The following is a 16,479-nucleotide window of genomic DNA, read 5'->3' as shown; positions in this document are numbered from 1 at the left end:
AAATTATTAATATTTAAAAACATGTTATTTTACATAATATATCTCTTTTGAAAATATAAAATTTTTGGTATTGCGTGCAAAACTTTTATTACTTTTTAAATATCAATTGTTCTGAATAAAATATGTCATAAAAAGTGCGTTCTGAGAGATGCTGGTGTCATTCTATCTTCATTGTTTATTAAAAGATAGAAAACGAGGATAGAATGACACAAATAGCGTTAATGGCGTTTCCTCAAACATTCTTATAACAATAAATACGAGATCGATTCTAATTACACTAAATTATACTAAATGTTAATCAAACTTTGTATTATAAAATAATATATTCAATAATATAATATGCGTTACATATATTATATAATATTACATACAATATACAATATATAATATACATATAATTAATTATGTTACATATTATATAATATGTAATAATTATATATTATATTACATATGTTGATATTATATAATTATGTTATATTTTATATACTATTAATTAGGTAAGATATAAATATCTGTAAATATATTTAGGCCCGTATTCGCAGAACGCGTTTATAACGATATTAATGCGCTAACATATTATATTTTACGTTATGTATGTTGTAAAATTTCAAAAATAAAAGCGTGTTTTTATCGATAAAAATCAAAAATAAAAGCGCGTTCTGAATACGGACCTTAAACTTTGCTCATATGTACTCGTTTGTTTGTCAAATTTTTAATTTCTCTTTAATTTCTCTTTCGTAAAATGATGTACTATACTAATTTATCCAAGAGACATTAATTTATTAATATCGAAATATTAAAGTTAAAAAAGATTATCAATCGAATACATATGATTATGATCTTAAAATTAATTAAGATTGTCTATTTCCAATGTTAGCAATATTCTCAAATATTTTACTCTAAAGCATCATGACAAATGAATTAAACGTTATTATAAATTGGCAGTTGCTGTGGATTGTTTTATATAGGTATAGAAACTATCTTTAAGTTATTCTATGTTACCAAATATTTTATAAGCACGCGATTACCTATTATCAATACTCTATTAAAATAGTGGTGTCTGGTTCTACAGTATTTTCTCGTTGTACAAGTATTTTTTTGTAGAAATTTGCGAATTTAATCTTGTGTACATACGTACAAATAATATTATTTTTCTAGTCTACATATATCGAATGTAGAACATTTTGAAAATTTAATTATAATAAATTATAATAAATTATAATAAATTATATGAAAGTTTAATTGCAACGATTAATAAAATTCGAATATAGAACTTTTGACTTATTGAGCATTATTTCAATCTTCCGTCGACTATTCTTATTTATCAATTCTTCTCTTTTTTTTTTTCAGAGTGTCCAGCTATTCTTGAATGTCTTTGAATCCTGGAACTATCCTGGAATGTATTTTGAAAAACTCCTACAATTTCAGGACTGAAATTTTTGTCACTCTTTCGTTGAAAAAAATTGGATTATGAAAAAAGAAAGAAATATTTTCCGCGCGTGCACAAGAAATATGAATTTTAATGAATTTTGTGATCATTTTAATTAGACGAAGCTTTAAAAGCAACTGCGGACATTAAAAATTAGATTAATAATTTAATGAAGCATCAATAAATTAATAATTTTATAAAGTGATGTTTGTGATAAGTTAATAAAAAGAAAAGTATTATTTGGATATAAGCTCTCGCTTAAAGATGCAATAATATAAGTTACTAATAAAAAACTTTGAATTAATGTCTACGATTATAAAATAGAATATAGCAGAGAGATTATCGTTGTGTTGAATGTTCGTTTATTATTTATAAAGCATTAAATAATATATTGTTCTAGATTTATTTGTGTTTTAATTAAAATTCATCACATAGGATTCTAACTTAAATACAAAACATTGAGGAGCAGCACTTTCAAAATGCGTTTTGTCGAAAATTTAATTTTTAGAAAACGAGAAGGAAAATCGCAAAGAAACTATGTGCCTTACAGAAAATAACAAATTTGTTGATCAGTAAGATGTAAAATATTAAACAAAATTGCTAAACTGTTTCTAATAATATTAAACAAATATATTTGTTTGTTTCTACTTAAACAATATAGTGTACTTCGAATATCTAAACTTTTTTCATAGCATATAAATTGATGGTGAAAAAATTCAGAAAATCTTAGTAGCTTAAAATATGAAGAATTTTTCAACACATACTGAACACTATGCCATCTCTAACTCAAGAAATGAAATTTTGGACAAAATGCATTTTGGAAGTCTACTCCTCATATATTTTGTGCGAATCAATAAAAAATAATTAACTAATGAAACTTATTAGATCTGGAAGAATCAGGATTTTTAAAATATCCTGAAATTGTTTTTGAATTGCACCTATCACTGGATATCCTTTTTTTTTTGCATTGCTGTTGTAAATTAAAAAGTCACTTCAGTCACTAATAATGTAATGTTAAAAATACATAAAATTGACATAAATTATATCTTCTAAGGTGTGTCTATCTTTAAAATTTAATGTGTTTCTCACATTAAATTTTGTTAATCATAAACGAATAATTTTTATATCGAAATAATTTATATAGCATGCGTGCGCGCGAAATAAATTCTTTTCACGATTTTTCTTTCAATAATGGATGAATTCATAACTATTGCGTAAGAAAAATTTGTTTCACAGATATACGAATATTTATTCGATTGTTATCAGCAAAATTAATGCGAGAAATATGAAAATCATATTTTAAAAATAGATGTATACTAGAAATATAATTAATATAAATTTTATTCATTTTTAACAATATTGCCGAAAACAGTTTTTTAATTTCAATGGCGATGTAAATTAGAATTGTCAAAAAATAAAGATATAAAAATAAAAAAAACATTTTGTTCTTGGCCTTTTGTCTTAGGCCGCGTTAAGCACAGTTTAAATACTTTTATTTGAAATATAATATTTGAAAGAAAATTTGTATCTTGTATTTCAAAGCAGATAAAAGTATTTTATATTTTATATTTTAAATAACTAAGATTGACAATATTTTCTATTTTCTATTTTAAATACTTTAATGATGTATTTATGCTCTATCTAATTAAAGAGTGAATGTTAGAAAGAAATAAGAATTACTGCCTCTTCTAGAAACTTTAATGCAAGAGAAATAAAGTTTTCTCGCAATGTCGTAGCGCTTAGCTTTATTGAAAAAGTTTAACAAATTTATATATATTATAATATATATTATAATAAAGAGATAGAAAAAGTATTTTATATTTCAAATAAAACATTTGAAAATATTTTGTATTTCAAATATTTTAATTATGTATTTTGCCCAACTCTGGGTCACGTGTTTTCCTTTCCTTTTTCTCAGATCGAAATGAGTTGTCAAATCGCGCGCTCGGAAGTCGTCACGAGCGGAAGCCACGCGCGGCGATGGTGGCGCCAGTGACGGCGACGACGACGACGACGGTGACGGTAACAATAGGCGCGATTGGACGCCATTTTGTTCGCTCTTTGCATCGCAAACAGGCGAGGTACAGCGTGCAGCGGAGAGATAGTCGTCCTCCGAGGAAAAAAAGCAGTTTTCTAGCAAAGCCTTGGACGGATTTCGTTCTCGCTCGTCTTTCCTCCTCCTTCTTCTCCTTCTTTCACATTCCTGTCCCGCGAGTCACATTCTTTTCTCTTGTTCCACGTCGAGCTGCGGTGCAAGCAGCAAGCAGCGTTGATGATTGGGATTCCGCGGGACGATCGGCACAAAATCACAGTCAAGATCCGCAACAACATGAAGAGGAGCTCAAGTCGTGATACCCCGCCTCCTCGTGTTAAGCGGAGCCGCTCTTCCATGGGACGGTAAGATATCTCGCGATGTCGAACGAAAAACTCACGTATCTCTCCGATGGCAACTTCACGCGGCGTCTTCTCTTGGCCAAACAAGTCCCGCTCGATCCTTCCGCGTTTACTTCTCTTTTTTTTCCCTCGCTTCGCAACGCCGAGATTGTTGTTCTGTGTAATTATGATCGCTGACCTGTGATACATAGCATCAATGATGTTTGGATTTTCTTTTTTTTTTCGTTTCGCTATTGTTCTGCGCACGTAGGTAATATGTTACGAGTGTGCGTTTTGTGTGTGTGTGTGTGTGTGTATGTGTGTGTGTGTGTGTGTACAAGTATGTGTACGAGTGTGTATGTGCGTTTTGCGTCGAGTGAATTACTCTTCATTCAGTCACTACAGCTGGCGAAACGTGTATTTATGTTTGATATTTAAAACTTATTTTTGACTATGAAGCTTTAAAAGAATTCATATTTTCGAAATTAACTCTGAGTCTCTTCGAAGTAGAAAAGTTCAAAAATTCACTCATTCAAGTTTTTTCATCAAGATAAAATATGAGAGCTATTACTTTTGATTTCAAAGATTAAAAAAATTTTCAAATTTTGAAACTTAACACCTTTGAAATAGAAAATTATAGAAATTCAGATATCCAAGTCCTTTTCAAGACGTATTAAATGTTAGAGCTGTTACTTTTGACTTTAAAGATTCGAAGCTTTGAAAGAATTCGAATTTTGGAAATTAATTCGGAATATCTTTGAAGTAAAAAATTACAGAAATTCACATATCCATGTTCTTTTCAAGATATTTAAATATTAAGGTTCATTAAATAATATTAGGATTTGTTAAATACTGTTACTTTTTATAACTTTTAAATTTCGAATCTTCGAACGAATTCCAATTTTCGATAATAACTTTTATTATCTTTGAACTTTGAATGCTATTTCATTTGCGTTTTTGTCATATGATAAATGTGTACAGAACAGAAAGCTACTCAAATCTTTTTATCCCATAGCCAATCAATAGGTTTGAAAAATTTGTTGTACAACAAAAACGCACAAGAAATATCATCCTTTGAAAAATTCAAAGCTCGAAGCACTTTAAATTTCAAAAGTTCGGAATTTGAAAATTCTTTTAAAGCTTCGAAGTTATCAAAAATAATAATCCTAGTATTTATAACGTAAGAAGTCTTAAAGAAAATTTACAATTAGATGTGTGAATTTTTATAATTTTTTACTTGTTTGATCGATTTTCGATACACTCTATTAGGATGAATCTTATTCTAAAGAGTGAAATCTCACTCTTAAAGATTGAAAATTGAGCCACTCTTTTCAAGATTAGCTTAATTTTCATTTTTACAGCGATATTCATTGTCCGTTCTTTATTTCAAGACTGTCTTTATTTCAAGTAATGTCTTAGGACGTTAATATTGATATGGAAAAAAGTTTTCCCGTGGTGTTTTTTCCATTAGATGGTTAAAAAAACGCCACGAACTTTTCCCCTAATATAAACGGTTTTTTGATTGATTGTGACTTCTTAAGACTGTATTTAAGAATATGAGATCTGATTATGAATACCGGCCTTAGAGTAAGATACAATTTCAAAGAGCTTAAAGAGTATTCAGTGCTTTAATATTGTTCCATTTCGAATGATTTCACTACAATTATTACAGATTTCACTGCAATTATTACAGATGTAACTTGACATGTAATTTTGTTATGTGTGCATGTATTATACGCAGGTGTGGGCAGTATTTGAAAGACATGTATTTAAAATACGTATTAATACGTAAAATATGTATTTAAATACACTTTTGTATTTTGTATTTGAACACTTTTTGAGAATATTTTGTATTTTGCATTTAAATACTTTTTTTTTAGTATTTTATATTTTAAATTTGTAAATACTAAAAATATTTTAAATTTGTAAATACATTTAAATTGTGTAAACAATTTTTTTATTAAAGTTAAAATCGCACCAATATTGACTCAATCTAAGTGCGTTTCATTTCACGCATGATGTGCATCATTTATTATTGTTTACATTTGGTGAATAACAATCTCTAACGTTGTATCTCAGCCAAGAATGAGCAGCACTTGAAATACAATATGTATTTAACATACATATTTAAATACATTTTTATTTTATTGAGAATATTTTGTATGAGAATATTTAATCCTTTCTTTAGAGTATTTAAATACAATTTTTTAAATTTTTTGTATTTTGTATTTAAATACAATTTTTTGAGTATTTTGCTCACTTCTAATTATACGCTATATTATGCTGTTACAAATGAATGAGAGGAGCATATTCGGTCAAGATACACGCATAATATTTTCAAGGTTCGGAAGTAACACATTACTTGTAATGTCATCATTACAATTATTTTAGTAATGACTAATTAACTTCGTTACATCTCCTTATTTGTAACATTAATAGTAACACGATTATTTTTTTGGATAACAGTAACGAATTTACTTTTACCGTTATTTTGTATACTTATGATAAATTATACATAAAACGTACATAAGTGAGTTTCAAAAATAAAAAGTATTATGTTTGACTATGTCGCAATTAATTATAATCATTATAATTGCTATAGATCTTGTGTTGAATTGATCTCAGTTAGTGACAAAGATAATTTTATTTTTACTATTTTAAAAAGGGGTCAGTAACGGTATTGAGTTATTTTTCAGAAAAAAGACGATAACGAGTTAACTTTTATAAACTTTCTCAACCCTGAATATTTTTGTGTGAATTTTTACAATTTCTAATTTAAGCAAACTATACTGTTAAATTGCATCTCGTAATTTCTAGATACGATGATTCCAGCGACGAACGGATCAGTCCGGAAAGGATTCGACGACGAAGCCGAGGAGCCAGAAGTCCCAGTCCGCCCACGCGAGCATCGTCTCACGCTCGCTACGTTGAATCCAGTTCCCATCGCGACGAATATTTACGCGCGTCGCGCGACGTGCCGCGGGAGCGACCCTACAGCTACAAGGTGCTCTGCGTCAGCGCCATCCATCCAAAGGCCAGTGACGAGGTGATCAAGGATACTCTGTACAGGGAATACAAGAAATTTGGGGAGTTCTCCATCCAGATCTCGCACGAACCAGACGAACGTGTCGCCTATGTGTGTTTCCGTAGCTCGGAGGACGCCCGAGACGCTAAACATGCGAAACCGCGTATCATCATGTACGACAAACTGGCCCTGGTAGAGCCGGTATACGATAGACCAGAAACCTATCGCCGTCCGCGATCTATCACGCCGCCGGATTACGAGAGGTACTACGCTCGGTCTCCGGGACCTACAGATCGGCACAGACCTATCGAGAGATACGAGCGTGTGTACGGACCACCGGTGGGTCTACCTCCTCATCGGGAAATGCGCCGCGAAACCATTCCGCCGCCGCATCATGAATTCGTCCGACCACCCATACACCCCCATGGACCGCCACACGTTCACCCAGGACCGCCCCATCACTATGGACCGCCGCGACATATGATGATGCGTCACCCAGTACATGGATTCGAGCGAGTGGAAAATAAGAAAGATAAGTTTCCCAATTATTTGCATCACGTGTCACCGGAGGATGATCCTTTAGCTACTAGAACTCTGTTCGCCGGTAACCTGGAGATTAATATCACGGAAGAGGAGTTGCGTCGTATTTTCAGCAAGTATGGCATTGTCGACGATATCGATATAAAGCGTCCACCTCCCGGTACTGGTAATGCATATGCTTTCGTGCGCTTCCAAACCTTAGACATGGCTCATCGATGTAAGGTAGAATTATCGGGTCAATACATCGGTAAGTTTCAATGTAAAATCGGCTATGGTAAAGCAACGCCAACAACTCGGATATGGGTGGGTGGTCTTGGACCATGGACTTCCGTACCACAACTTGAACGCGAATTTGATCGATTTGGTGCGATAAAAAAGATCGACTACATCAAGGGCGACAGTAACGCCTACATTCTTTATGATTCAATCGACGCGGCTCAGGCTGCAGTTAAGGAAATGCGTGGTTTCCCTCTAGGTGGGCCGGAGCGCAGATTGAGAGTAGATTTTGCTGACGTGACACCGGGCTTTGGTTTCAAGCCCAGATCATATCCTGAGGATAACAATGACTTCAGACCACGTCCAGTTGACTACGAATCTCCGTATGATCCTTATGGACCTGACGGTGAGTTCAATTACGGACCGAGGGGCTTCCGAGGTGGTAGAGGTAATGCGCCATGGCATGATAGAAGAGGAAGCACTCGAGGTGGTTACAGAGGCTCATATCCTGATGGTTATATACGCGATGAAGCTGACTGGTCCAGTAGAAGACCTCCGCCTGAATTGGAATACGAGGCACCTCGTGGTCTGAGAAGATCGCTCTCGCGCGAACCAGGAGTCGACAGATCAAGATCACGTTCACCACGTAGACGACAAATGGACTCTGATTCAGATTCGGAGAATGCTCGCACTGGCATGCTGTCAACGTCTCGTACGTTACCAGACGTTGCGCGCAAGTCAATCGCAGTTTGGCAAGGTGCGTTGATACTAAAGAACTCATTGTTTCCAGCCAAATTCCATCTGACTGATGGCGAGACGGAAATAATCGATTCTCTAATGAAAGATGAGGAGGGTAAACACATGTTGCGCATCACACAGCGATTGCGTCTTGATCAACCTAAGTTAGATGATGTGTCTAAACGAATTCAAACGTCGAGTTCGCATGCTATCTTCCTTGGTTTGGCTGGCTCAAGTACCGCGATTACGAATGACGACGCTAATGTTCAAACGCGACCGCTGCGCAATCTCGTCTCTTATCTGAAGCAGAAAGAAGCTGCCGGTGTGATATCATTGCTGAACAAGGACACGGAAGGCACCGGTGTGCTCTACGCCTTTCCACCCTGTGCATTCTCGACGGAACTTTTGAAACGCACATGTCCTAGTTTAAGCGAAGAAAGTCTTAAGGAAGACCACTTGGTAATTGTAGTGGTCAAGGGGGGTAGCGCCTAATATCGTCTTTTGTGTCCCTATTTTCTACATCGTAAGTGCAAAGATTCTTTAACATGCAATTCCTAAGAGCTTTTCTACTCTGATCATTTAACAAGGAAATGTTTGTCTCAAAATGGATTGAATGGGAAATACGTTGTTTATTGAAAAAAAAAAATCTGTAAAATGAAGGAAAATTTTTAATTTTTTTCATATAAAATTAGCGTCGTAAATCTGCATTTTGAACATTGTGCTATACACAGTCTAATCTGAAGTGTAGAGATTTTTGACGGTAAACACTCTATGTGGAAAAAATTGAGAATTTTTCTTCATTTTACAGTATTTTTTTAGACATCAAATTACAGAAATGAATAATTATATTTCATATTAATTAAAATATCGTGTTTTTCATTCAGTTCATTTTCAAAAATACGTCCCTCGCCAAATGGTCATAATGGATAAGCCTCTTAGATGCGAAACAATGTACAGGACTTGTGAGAAGGAGAACTTGTGTTTTTTGATTGAGTAAGTATTTCGTTTTCTACTGGCTTCCACACGAGTTAATCTCATACGATTACAGACAACATCATAATACTTTGATACTTTTTTTATATGAGTGTACATTGACATAGGAATGCCAAGTATATTAACGTTATATTCTATAATCAGACATGTAATAAAATATTCGTAATGTCTAATTGTTGATTTGAGTCTACTCCAATAGCTAGATTTACACAAAATTGTGCAAATCTGAATGTAAATTCTAATCGAAATTAGGTAATACGAATTTTTATTGCGCATTATTATAAAGACGATCCTTGTATAGTTGTTAAACTTAATGATAGGCGAGGATGATGCAATTTTGAAATATTACTGGAAAATATTGTCTTCTGTATAGTAATCTTGATTTGTGATATATTTTTTCAGAATTATGACTACTCCACACATATAATGCACATTATCGACGTTATTGAGAAATTAAGTACTTATTTTCTATCAAAAAACACAACTTTGGTATTGTTCCCTAGTTAGATTAATCAAGTAGCAGCGATTACTAAATGGTAAAGTTTCTATCAGCAAAATCATTATTGACCACATTGAATATTATTACGAATATTGTAATCCTCATTACTACAAGTGATGTATAATTACTTGTTTAAAGTGTAGTGTATACAAGAAGGATCTATTTGTATTATATACATATATACATTATATAACTATACGTACGTATGTCAGTAATAATATTGTGCACAGTTCTTTCACATTTGCAATCATATAGTTAATATAATTGATTTGATTTCTTGGTCAATGCAAATTGAATGTCTTCTTGAGGCATATGTGTGCACGTAAAAATAATAATTAAATACTTGACAAATATTTTGCTTTAAAATAATGAAATTAGGACAGAGATTCTTTAATAATTGTAATTTTCAATATTAAGTCTAAGACATTTTCATTGAAAAATCTATATACATTTAAATTACTTTACTAAAAATTTTACATTGTTCTCTTAAAAGTAGAATATTTTCAATTATAACGGACACATTGCGTAGTTTTATAACGATATGAGAACTTACAGCTCACAAAAAAAATATATAATTTTTTATAATCATAATGGCAAAAAAATGTGAAAGGTCTGGATTAGAGTATATTTGAGATATGAAAAATTTATATAATTAATCGTTTCACGATTTATTTCTGTATACTTCTTTTGTGTGGCATAACTTTTAAGTGATTGTGCAGTAAGTAAAATTCGTGATGAATGTAGTTACAAGTTCTTAAAGTTTGGACTGTGCCCAATAGTGAAGACAGTGAGGAAAAAAGAGAAAATCTATGAAGAGACCTAAATTTGTTTACTGCAAAATAAAGTTTGTCGATCTGTGTTTTCATAATATCAACAGAAGTTTATCCCTTTTTCAGTGAGGACTGGTTTTTTTCTCTAAAGGACAGTGTTTGGTGGTATTAACGAAATTGAGCTCTGAGTATGTGTCCAGTGAAATAGTAAAAAAAAAAAGAAAAGTGATTGTGCTCCGTATTCCGGTATGGAGGAGAACATCCGATTATCCGAAACGACGTCCGAAGGGTATATTTTTATATTTCTTTCAGACATCGGACGGAAGAAAGGAGCGTCCCTGCCATACTTGAATGCGATTGAAGGTGCAGTGGTTAAGTATATTTAGTGTTTGAACGGAAAAAAAAAATAGATGCAGTTTGTAGAGAGAAAAAAAAATTACAAAATGTGTCAATTTTCTTAATACCGTTTTTCACCTATCAAACAATTCGAAAATTCTCGGGAAATCAGTTAAATATTACAGTGATATACGCGAATGAAAGTTCTAACAACACTATGTATTGTTGCACGATAAATTTTACTTAACGGAAGAAAAGATTGAATTTTATACAAAAACTCGTCAAGATTGCAAGCAGTCTAAATTAATATCTCGGCCACATGCATGCATTTTAATCAATGACAACGTTCTATCAATTCAACATGAACGTCCGATATTTTATTGGCCGTAATCTGTCTAATCAAACTTAATTTCTTTGGATATTGTGAATGGAAGTATTCCAATGAAATACTTCCATTCACGATATCCGAAGAAATTAATGCAAAGAAAAGAGTTTTGTTAGACAGATTAGAGCCAATAAAATATCAGACGTTCACATTGAATCGATAGAACGTTGTCATCGATTAAAATGCATGCATATGGCCGAGAATTAATTAAATTGCTTGCGTTCTTGACGAGTTTGATATAAAATTCTTTTCTTAAGTAAAGTACATTGTGCAACAATACATGGTGATATCAATCGTTTAGCAATGACAATTTCGGGGAATGGGAAGATGATTAAAAACGCGACTATGTAGGTCATTAAATTCCAAGTGTTTGGTGCTAAAGAATCATTTTCTCGATTTCTCTCGCGTAGGAGGCTGTTTATTCATATACAATTGTCGCCTGTACGGGAAAAGGAGAGCGATGACCGTTTGTGACGTTTTTTGGTGTTTTCTGTGGCTTGTGGATTCTCCCAGAGAAGCAGATAGAAGGTCGCGAATTAAACTTTCCAGGGACTTTAAACTTCGCGTCGTTGTCGAAATTATCCGCGCGATAAAGAATAGCTGTGTCGTCTGCTCGACGTAACAAAATTGTGCATCTGGATGTAGTATCGCGGAAGGGAGAACTATAATGAGAAAGAATAAGAACTGTAGGAATAAAAAGACACAGTGACGGGCGAGAGTCTAAAGAAATCCATATTTTCTCTCGATTCTGTGTGTGGGGCAAGTCAAAGTGAGTTCGTTCCATCAGTGGTTTAATACCCGGCTCCGATTTGCGTCAAGTGCTGTGCTGCCTTTTGCTCGCAAATCTTTTCTGGCGTGGATTTGGCTGCTCTACTCGTCGTGTAGTTCCTGGCTGTATTAACAGAGAGGAAAAAAAAAAATTACTGTTTCAGATTCCGGAATGGAAGGATAAAGCTCGCGATCGGAGATCTTGTCTCTCTTGTTTGATCACTGTATCCAGATTTAAACAAAAAAAAAGAAAATTAAAAGAATAAATCACAGATCCAAGATAATTTTTTCCTAGTTATTCTTATGAGTGTTTCGCACAACTCACGAATTTACGTTGCAATTCTTATATAATTTATATAAAATTATACGCACGGTAAAAGTATCTGTTTTGGAAAAAAGAGGATACATTTATAATTTGACATAACCTCTAAACTTAACTTAACAAAATAGATTCGCGGGCGAATATGATTGCGATTTATAATTGATTTACTGATAAAATTTATTGACATCATTTTTATAGATGTATTTAATCGTAAACTCCGTATGAAGTATTATTATATTTATTATTTCAAAATAATTAAAAGTAGATATACTACATATTTTATTAATAGATGTGAGGGATGGAAGGGAAAACAATTCAACGGAGCAACAGTTGTTGGACAAAGACGGAATACAGCGTCCTAAAAAGGAATACTTTTTTTTTTATACAGAATAGATATATTCGTTCTGCAATTTACATTTATTTATTTCTTTCTCTTCAAACTCAAGGATGCTTTCGTTCCCATTTCAAGCGCAAAAAGAGCAAGCGAGTGCAATTCAAGCGGATAGACTGAACTGAATTCACTGCTAATACCCATTTCTATTAACATAGTTTAATTTTAATCATGATTTAACTCTTCATTTTTTCTACTTTTAAGAATTAAAAGAGGATGAAAAATAAATTGAACCTGAAAGTTAACTTACCTTGGTAGAAATGAGGATAACGAAGGAGTCTCGTAGGATGCGTAACTGTGTTCATGATTAGTAGGCTTCATTCCGACGTTTTCTTTTACATAGGTTTAGTGGATTCCACTGCGTAAGTATTACCTTACAAACACTTACAAAAGGTGTTAATAAGCCTGAAGAAATTGACCAATCATAGAAGATTATTCTTCTCACATTTGATTATGATTGATTAATTTCTTAAAGCTTATTATAGCTATTGTGTTTGTGGAATCATGCATGCTTGTAATTAAAAATTAATCCTACTAATGACGTTAATCTAGTTGACTTAAACAAAAAAATTACACATAAAAGCACATTTAATCGACAACTCTGATTAATTTTGAATAATTACTCAAAATAACTGAAGTAGCAATCTAAAAAGTAATTTACATATAATTTTTTCTTTATTTTCAGCCTGCATCTTTTCCGCAAGATACACTTGCTCTTTGCAATAATCTCCTTTCAGTAGTAAATGTAGGTCGAATTCATGGTATATAACCAGGAATATTATGAAAAAATATGAGTTCGTGCAGGTATCGCCGTGTAGTTGTTTGTTTCGGGCTGAATCCAATGAAATGCAACAGGAACGTATATATATATATATATATGTGTACACAGGAATACAAATGAGAAAGAATGAGAAGTCATAAAAAAGTATGCTTGGCCTAATAATAGACTGGGTGCCTCAAAATTCACGACTCAAATTATTAGAGCAAAAATTCTCGAAAAATTATGTAAAAGAATTGTTTATATATGTTTATATATTTATTTCAAGTAGCAATTTTTTAGATAATAAAAGTTTAAATGTAGCTAATTCTAGACTACGTTTAAAAGCCATCTATCCATGAGTTGCACGTGTAATTGCACTTCAGCGTGCTCTACTCACAGGTGATCATCTAAACGTAGTTCGTAATTGATCATATTTATAAAATCCTAATTCTTATATAAACTCTATTTATATCTGTTTATAATAAAAATTTACAAATAACTTTTTCACTTAATTTTTCATTTTCTTGCTATAATATTTCGAGTTGCGAATTTTAGGACATCTTGTATAAATCAATATTTAGTTCTGTTATTCATTACAAGTACTAAAAATAAAGTATACATAACTATAGATTTTTATATACAAATAATGGAACGCAGCCATTATATTGTATCATTAATCGAGTAACATAGTTACGTTCAAGATAAACATTAGAAATCATCTTTACACTAACAAATAAATATTAAAAATTTGATACATTATTTAATGAACGTTATAAAAACGTTTATAAAATCTTTGTGATATCTATTATAAACGGTTTTTTACTTTAAAATTTTAATTAATTTAAAATTTTTTAAACGCTGTTTTTTAAAAAACGTAAATTATTCACTTGGATAATAAATTGATTTTAAAGTTAATCACCGATTAAGCTGGCGAAATCGCGTTTAATCTTTAATTTAATTGGGTCTTTAATTACCTCGAAATTGATCGCCGCCATTCTCTCGTTCCGGAAGGTTGTCATATTTCTTTAAAGGAAACAGAGACACTTTTATTTCAGACATCTTATTGGACAGTCTATATATTATTTTCAATTTCCACAACTTTTCATAGACAAAAATTATAACCGCCGCTAGATTCGTGATTGAGAAATAATCGAAGCTTATATTTATAAAAAGAAGGGAGAGAGGAGGAAAAAAGGAAAGGTCGCTCTCGTTAAGTCTTAATAACGGCGTAATCACGTCGCGCACAATCACTATCGGTAACAGGAAGAGACGCAGAACGTGTAAACGGTTCATCACATGTGTTGTGGGGGGGGGGGAGAGAAATTATGTGTATTATACGTATCGCTGTTGGGCTCTTCTTTTTTCGCCGTATACGTAACAAAAATACACATTTTTCAGGCAAATCTGCTTTGAATTGAACATCGATCGTGCGTTGTTGCAAGATTAAAGCTAATGGCTGGTTTTCTTTTTCGTTTATGATATTTACCGCTTTAGTTGCAAATATCGGATGTTCTTGATGCCGTGTATCTGTATGTATGTGTATGTGTATATATTTATTTTTTGAAACCTAACTACGTTGAACAACAGGTAAATGTCCTGAACAAAATTATGAACGCTTCCCCGCCATTATCGTATTATTCCATTAAGATATTCCAGTCTCACAAAGGTGACTGGAGTCCCACTTTTTTCTTGCATTGAACAGAGATTTAATTATTAAAAAAAATTATTAAAAAACACTGGCAACTTATTGGATTCGAGCACAATCTATAGTTTCGTAACTGTTTAAATGAAATGTATCAATTTGCCATTTATTATTGCTTACATTCTATATCGATAAAATTTATAATCGACACTTTTTAAAACCTGTTTTCGAAATTGAATAGATTTAATTTTTTTTAAAGAATAAATACTTTTAAACTAATTTCATTTTTCTTTTAGTTATATTTGATTCAATCCAAATCCATATTTAAATTTAGAAAAAAGAATGAAGAAGTTAAAAAGTACTATGGTGAACACCATTTGCTTTTCTTCTTTGTCAGCAATAATAGAATTTAAAAAGACCTGAACGTATATATTGTTCGTGTTCAGAAAAGTTAATATTTAGAATCGTAAAAAATAAGGTAGTGCCTGATTTCTTGTTAAAATTAACTCCACTTAAGAAGTTCGTTAATAAATAATGCGGCAAAATTGAAACACCCTCGAATACCTGCGGTTAATTTGGCGAGGAAAAAAAGCATAATGCGTAATATCTTCAGTGAAGACGTTACGTGCATGTGTAAAGGACGTGTAATTACATTAATTAATTATGTAGAGATGTTCAGTCTCCTCGGAGTGTTGAATATGGAAGGCCGTGTTTGGTTCGAAGATAAACCTTACGAAGATAAACCCCTTCGGTACTGTTAGAGTCTAGACAATAAAATGCACAGACAATAAGAACAGAAAATAATAGACTTCAACCAGAAACCGTGTATTATTCCTATACCGTAATGCATGGTTTCTGATACGTTGAAATCTGTTATTCTCTGTTTCTACTGCCTATGCTTTTAATTTTGTCTAGGCCTTTACGCTCACATTCATCTCTTCTTCCCTCGAGCGTTTCCCATTTTCCAGAAATACGGACCCGATAATTCAAATGCGACAAAGATGATCGATTCGATTGATCAACGTTTGGCTCGCGCTTCCTCGGTCAAACGACGAAAATATATACAGTGAATGCAAAAAGTATTCGTATATACAGAGAAAATATTAAAAAAAAATTATTTATCTTATTTTTAAGAAGTAAATATTATCCAATGAGAAATGAATCATTGAATTGATATCGAATCGATATCAATACGATTTCAACACCAATTTGATATCGATTCGACTTTAATTGTGATAATCATTTCTAATTAACAATTTATAAAGGATAAAATAGACTGCATGTCTCTTAAA

At 32.3% G+C, this 16,479-nt stretch overlaps 2 protein-coding genes across 2 annotated transcripts in view; both read left to right on the top strand.

Annotated features, from left to right (window-relative positions):
* Positions 1–1,379, top strand: part of LOC105621292 (BTB/POZ domain-containing protein 9) — a 5,083-nt gene extending 3,704 nt beyond the window's left edge. The window contains exon 10 of the mRNA XM_012202758.1: positions 1,351–1,379. Coding sequence (XP_012058148.1) covers positions 1,351–1,379 — 29 coding nt within the window. The remainder of the gene's footprint in view (positions 1–1,350) is intronic.
* Positions 1,380–3,701: 2,322 nt separating this feature from the next.
* Positions 3,702–8,813, top strand: LOC105621182 (putative RNA-binding protein 15). Its single transcript, XM_012202650.1, has 2 exons — positions 3,702–3,826; positions 6,620–8,813. The coding sequence occupies exons 1-2, from the start codon at positions 3,702–3,704 to the stop codon at positions 8,811–8,813; spliced, it is 2,319 nt and encodes a 772-aa protein (XP_012058040.1).
* Positions 8,814–16,479: the final 7,666 nt, after the last annotated feature.

Source organism: Atta cephalotes (genome assembly GCF_000143395.1).
Source record: "Atta cephalotes unplaced genomic scaffold scaffold00032, whole genome shotgun sequence".
Classification (NCBI taxonomy): domain Eukaryota; kingdom Metazoa; phylum Arthropoda; class Insecta; order Hymenoptera; family Formicidae; genus Atta; species Atta cephalotes.
Note: the sequence above shows the minus strand (reverse complement) of the source record. Positions and strands in the feature narration are given on the sequence as shown.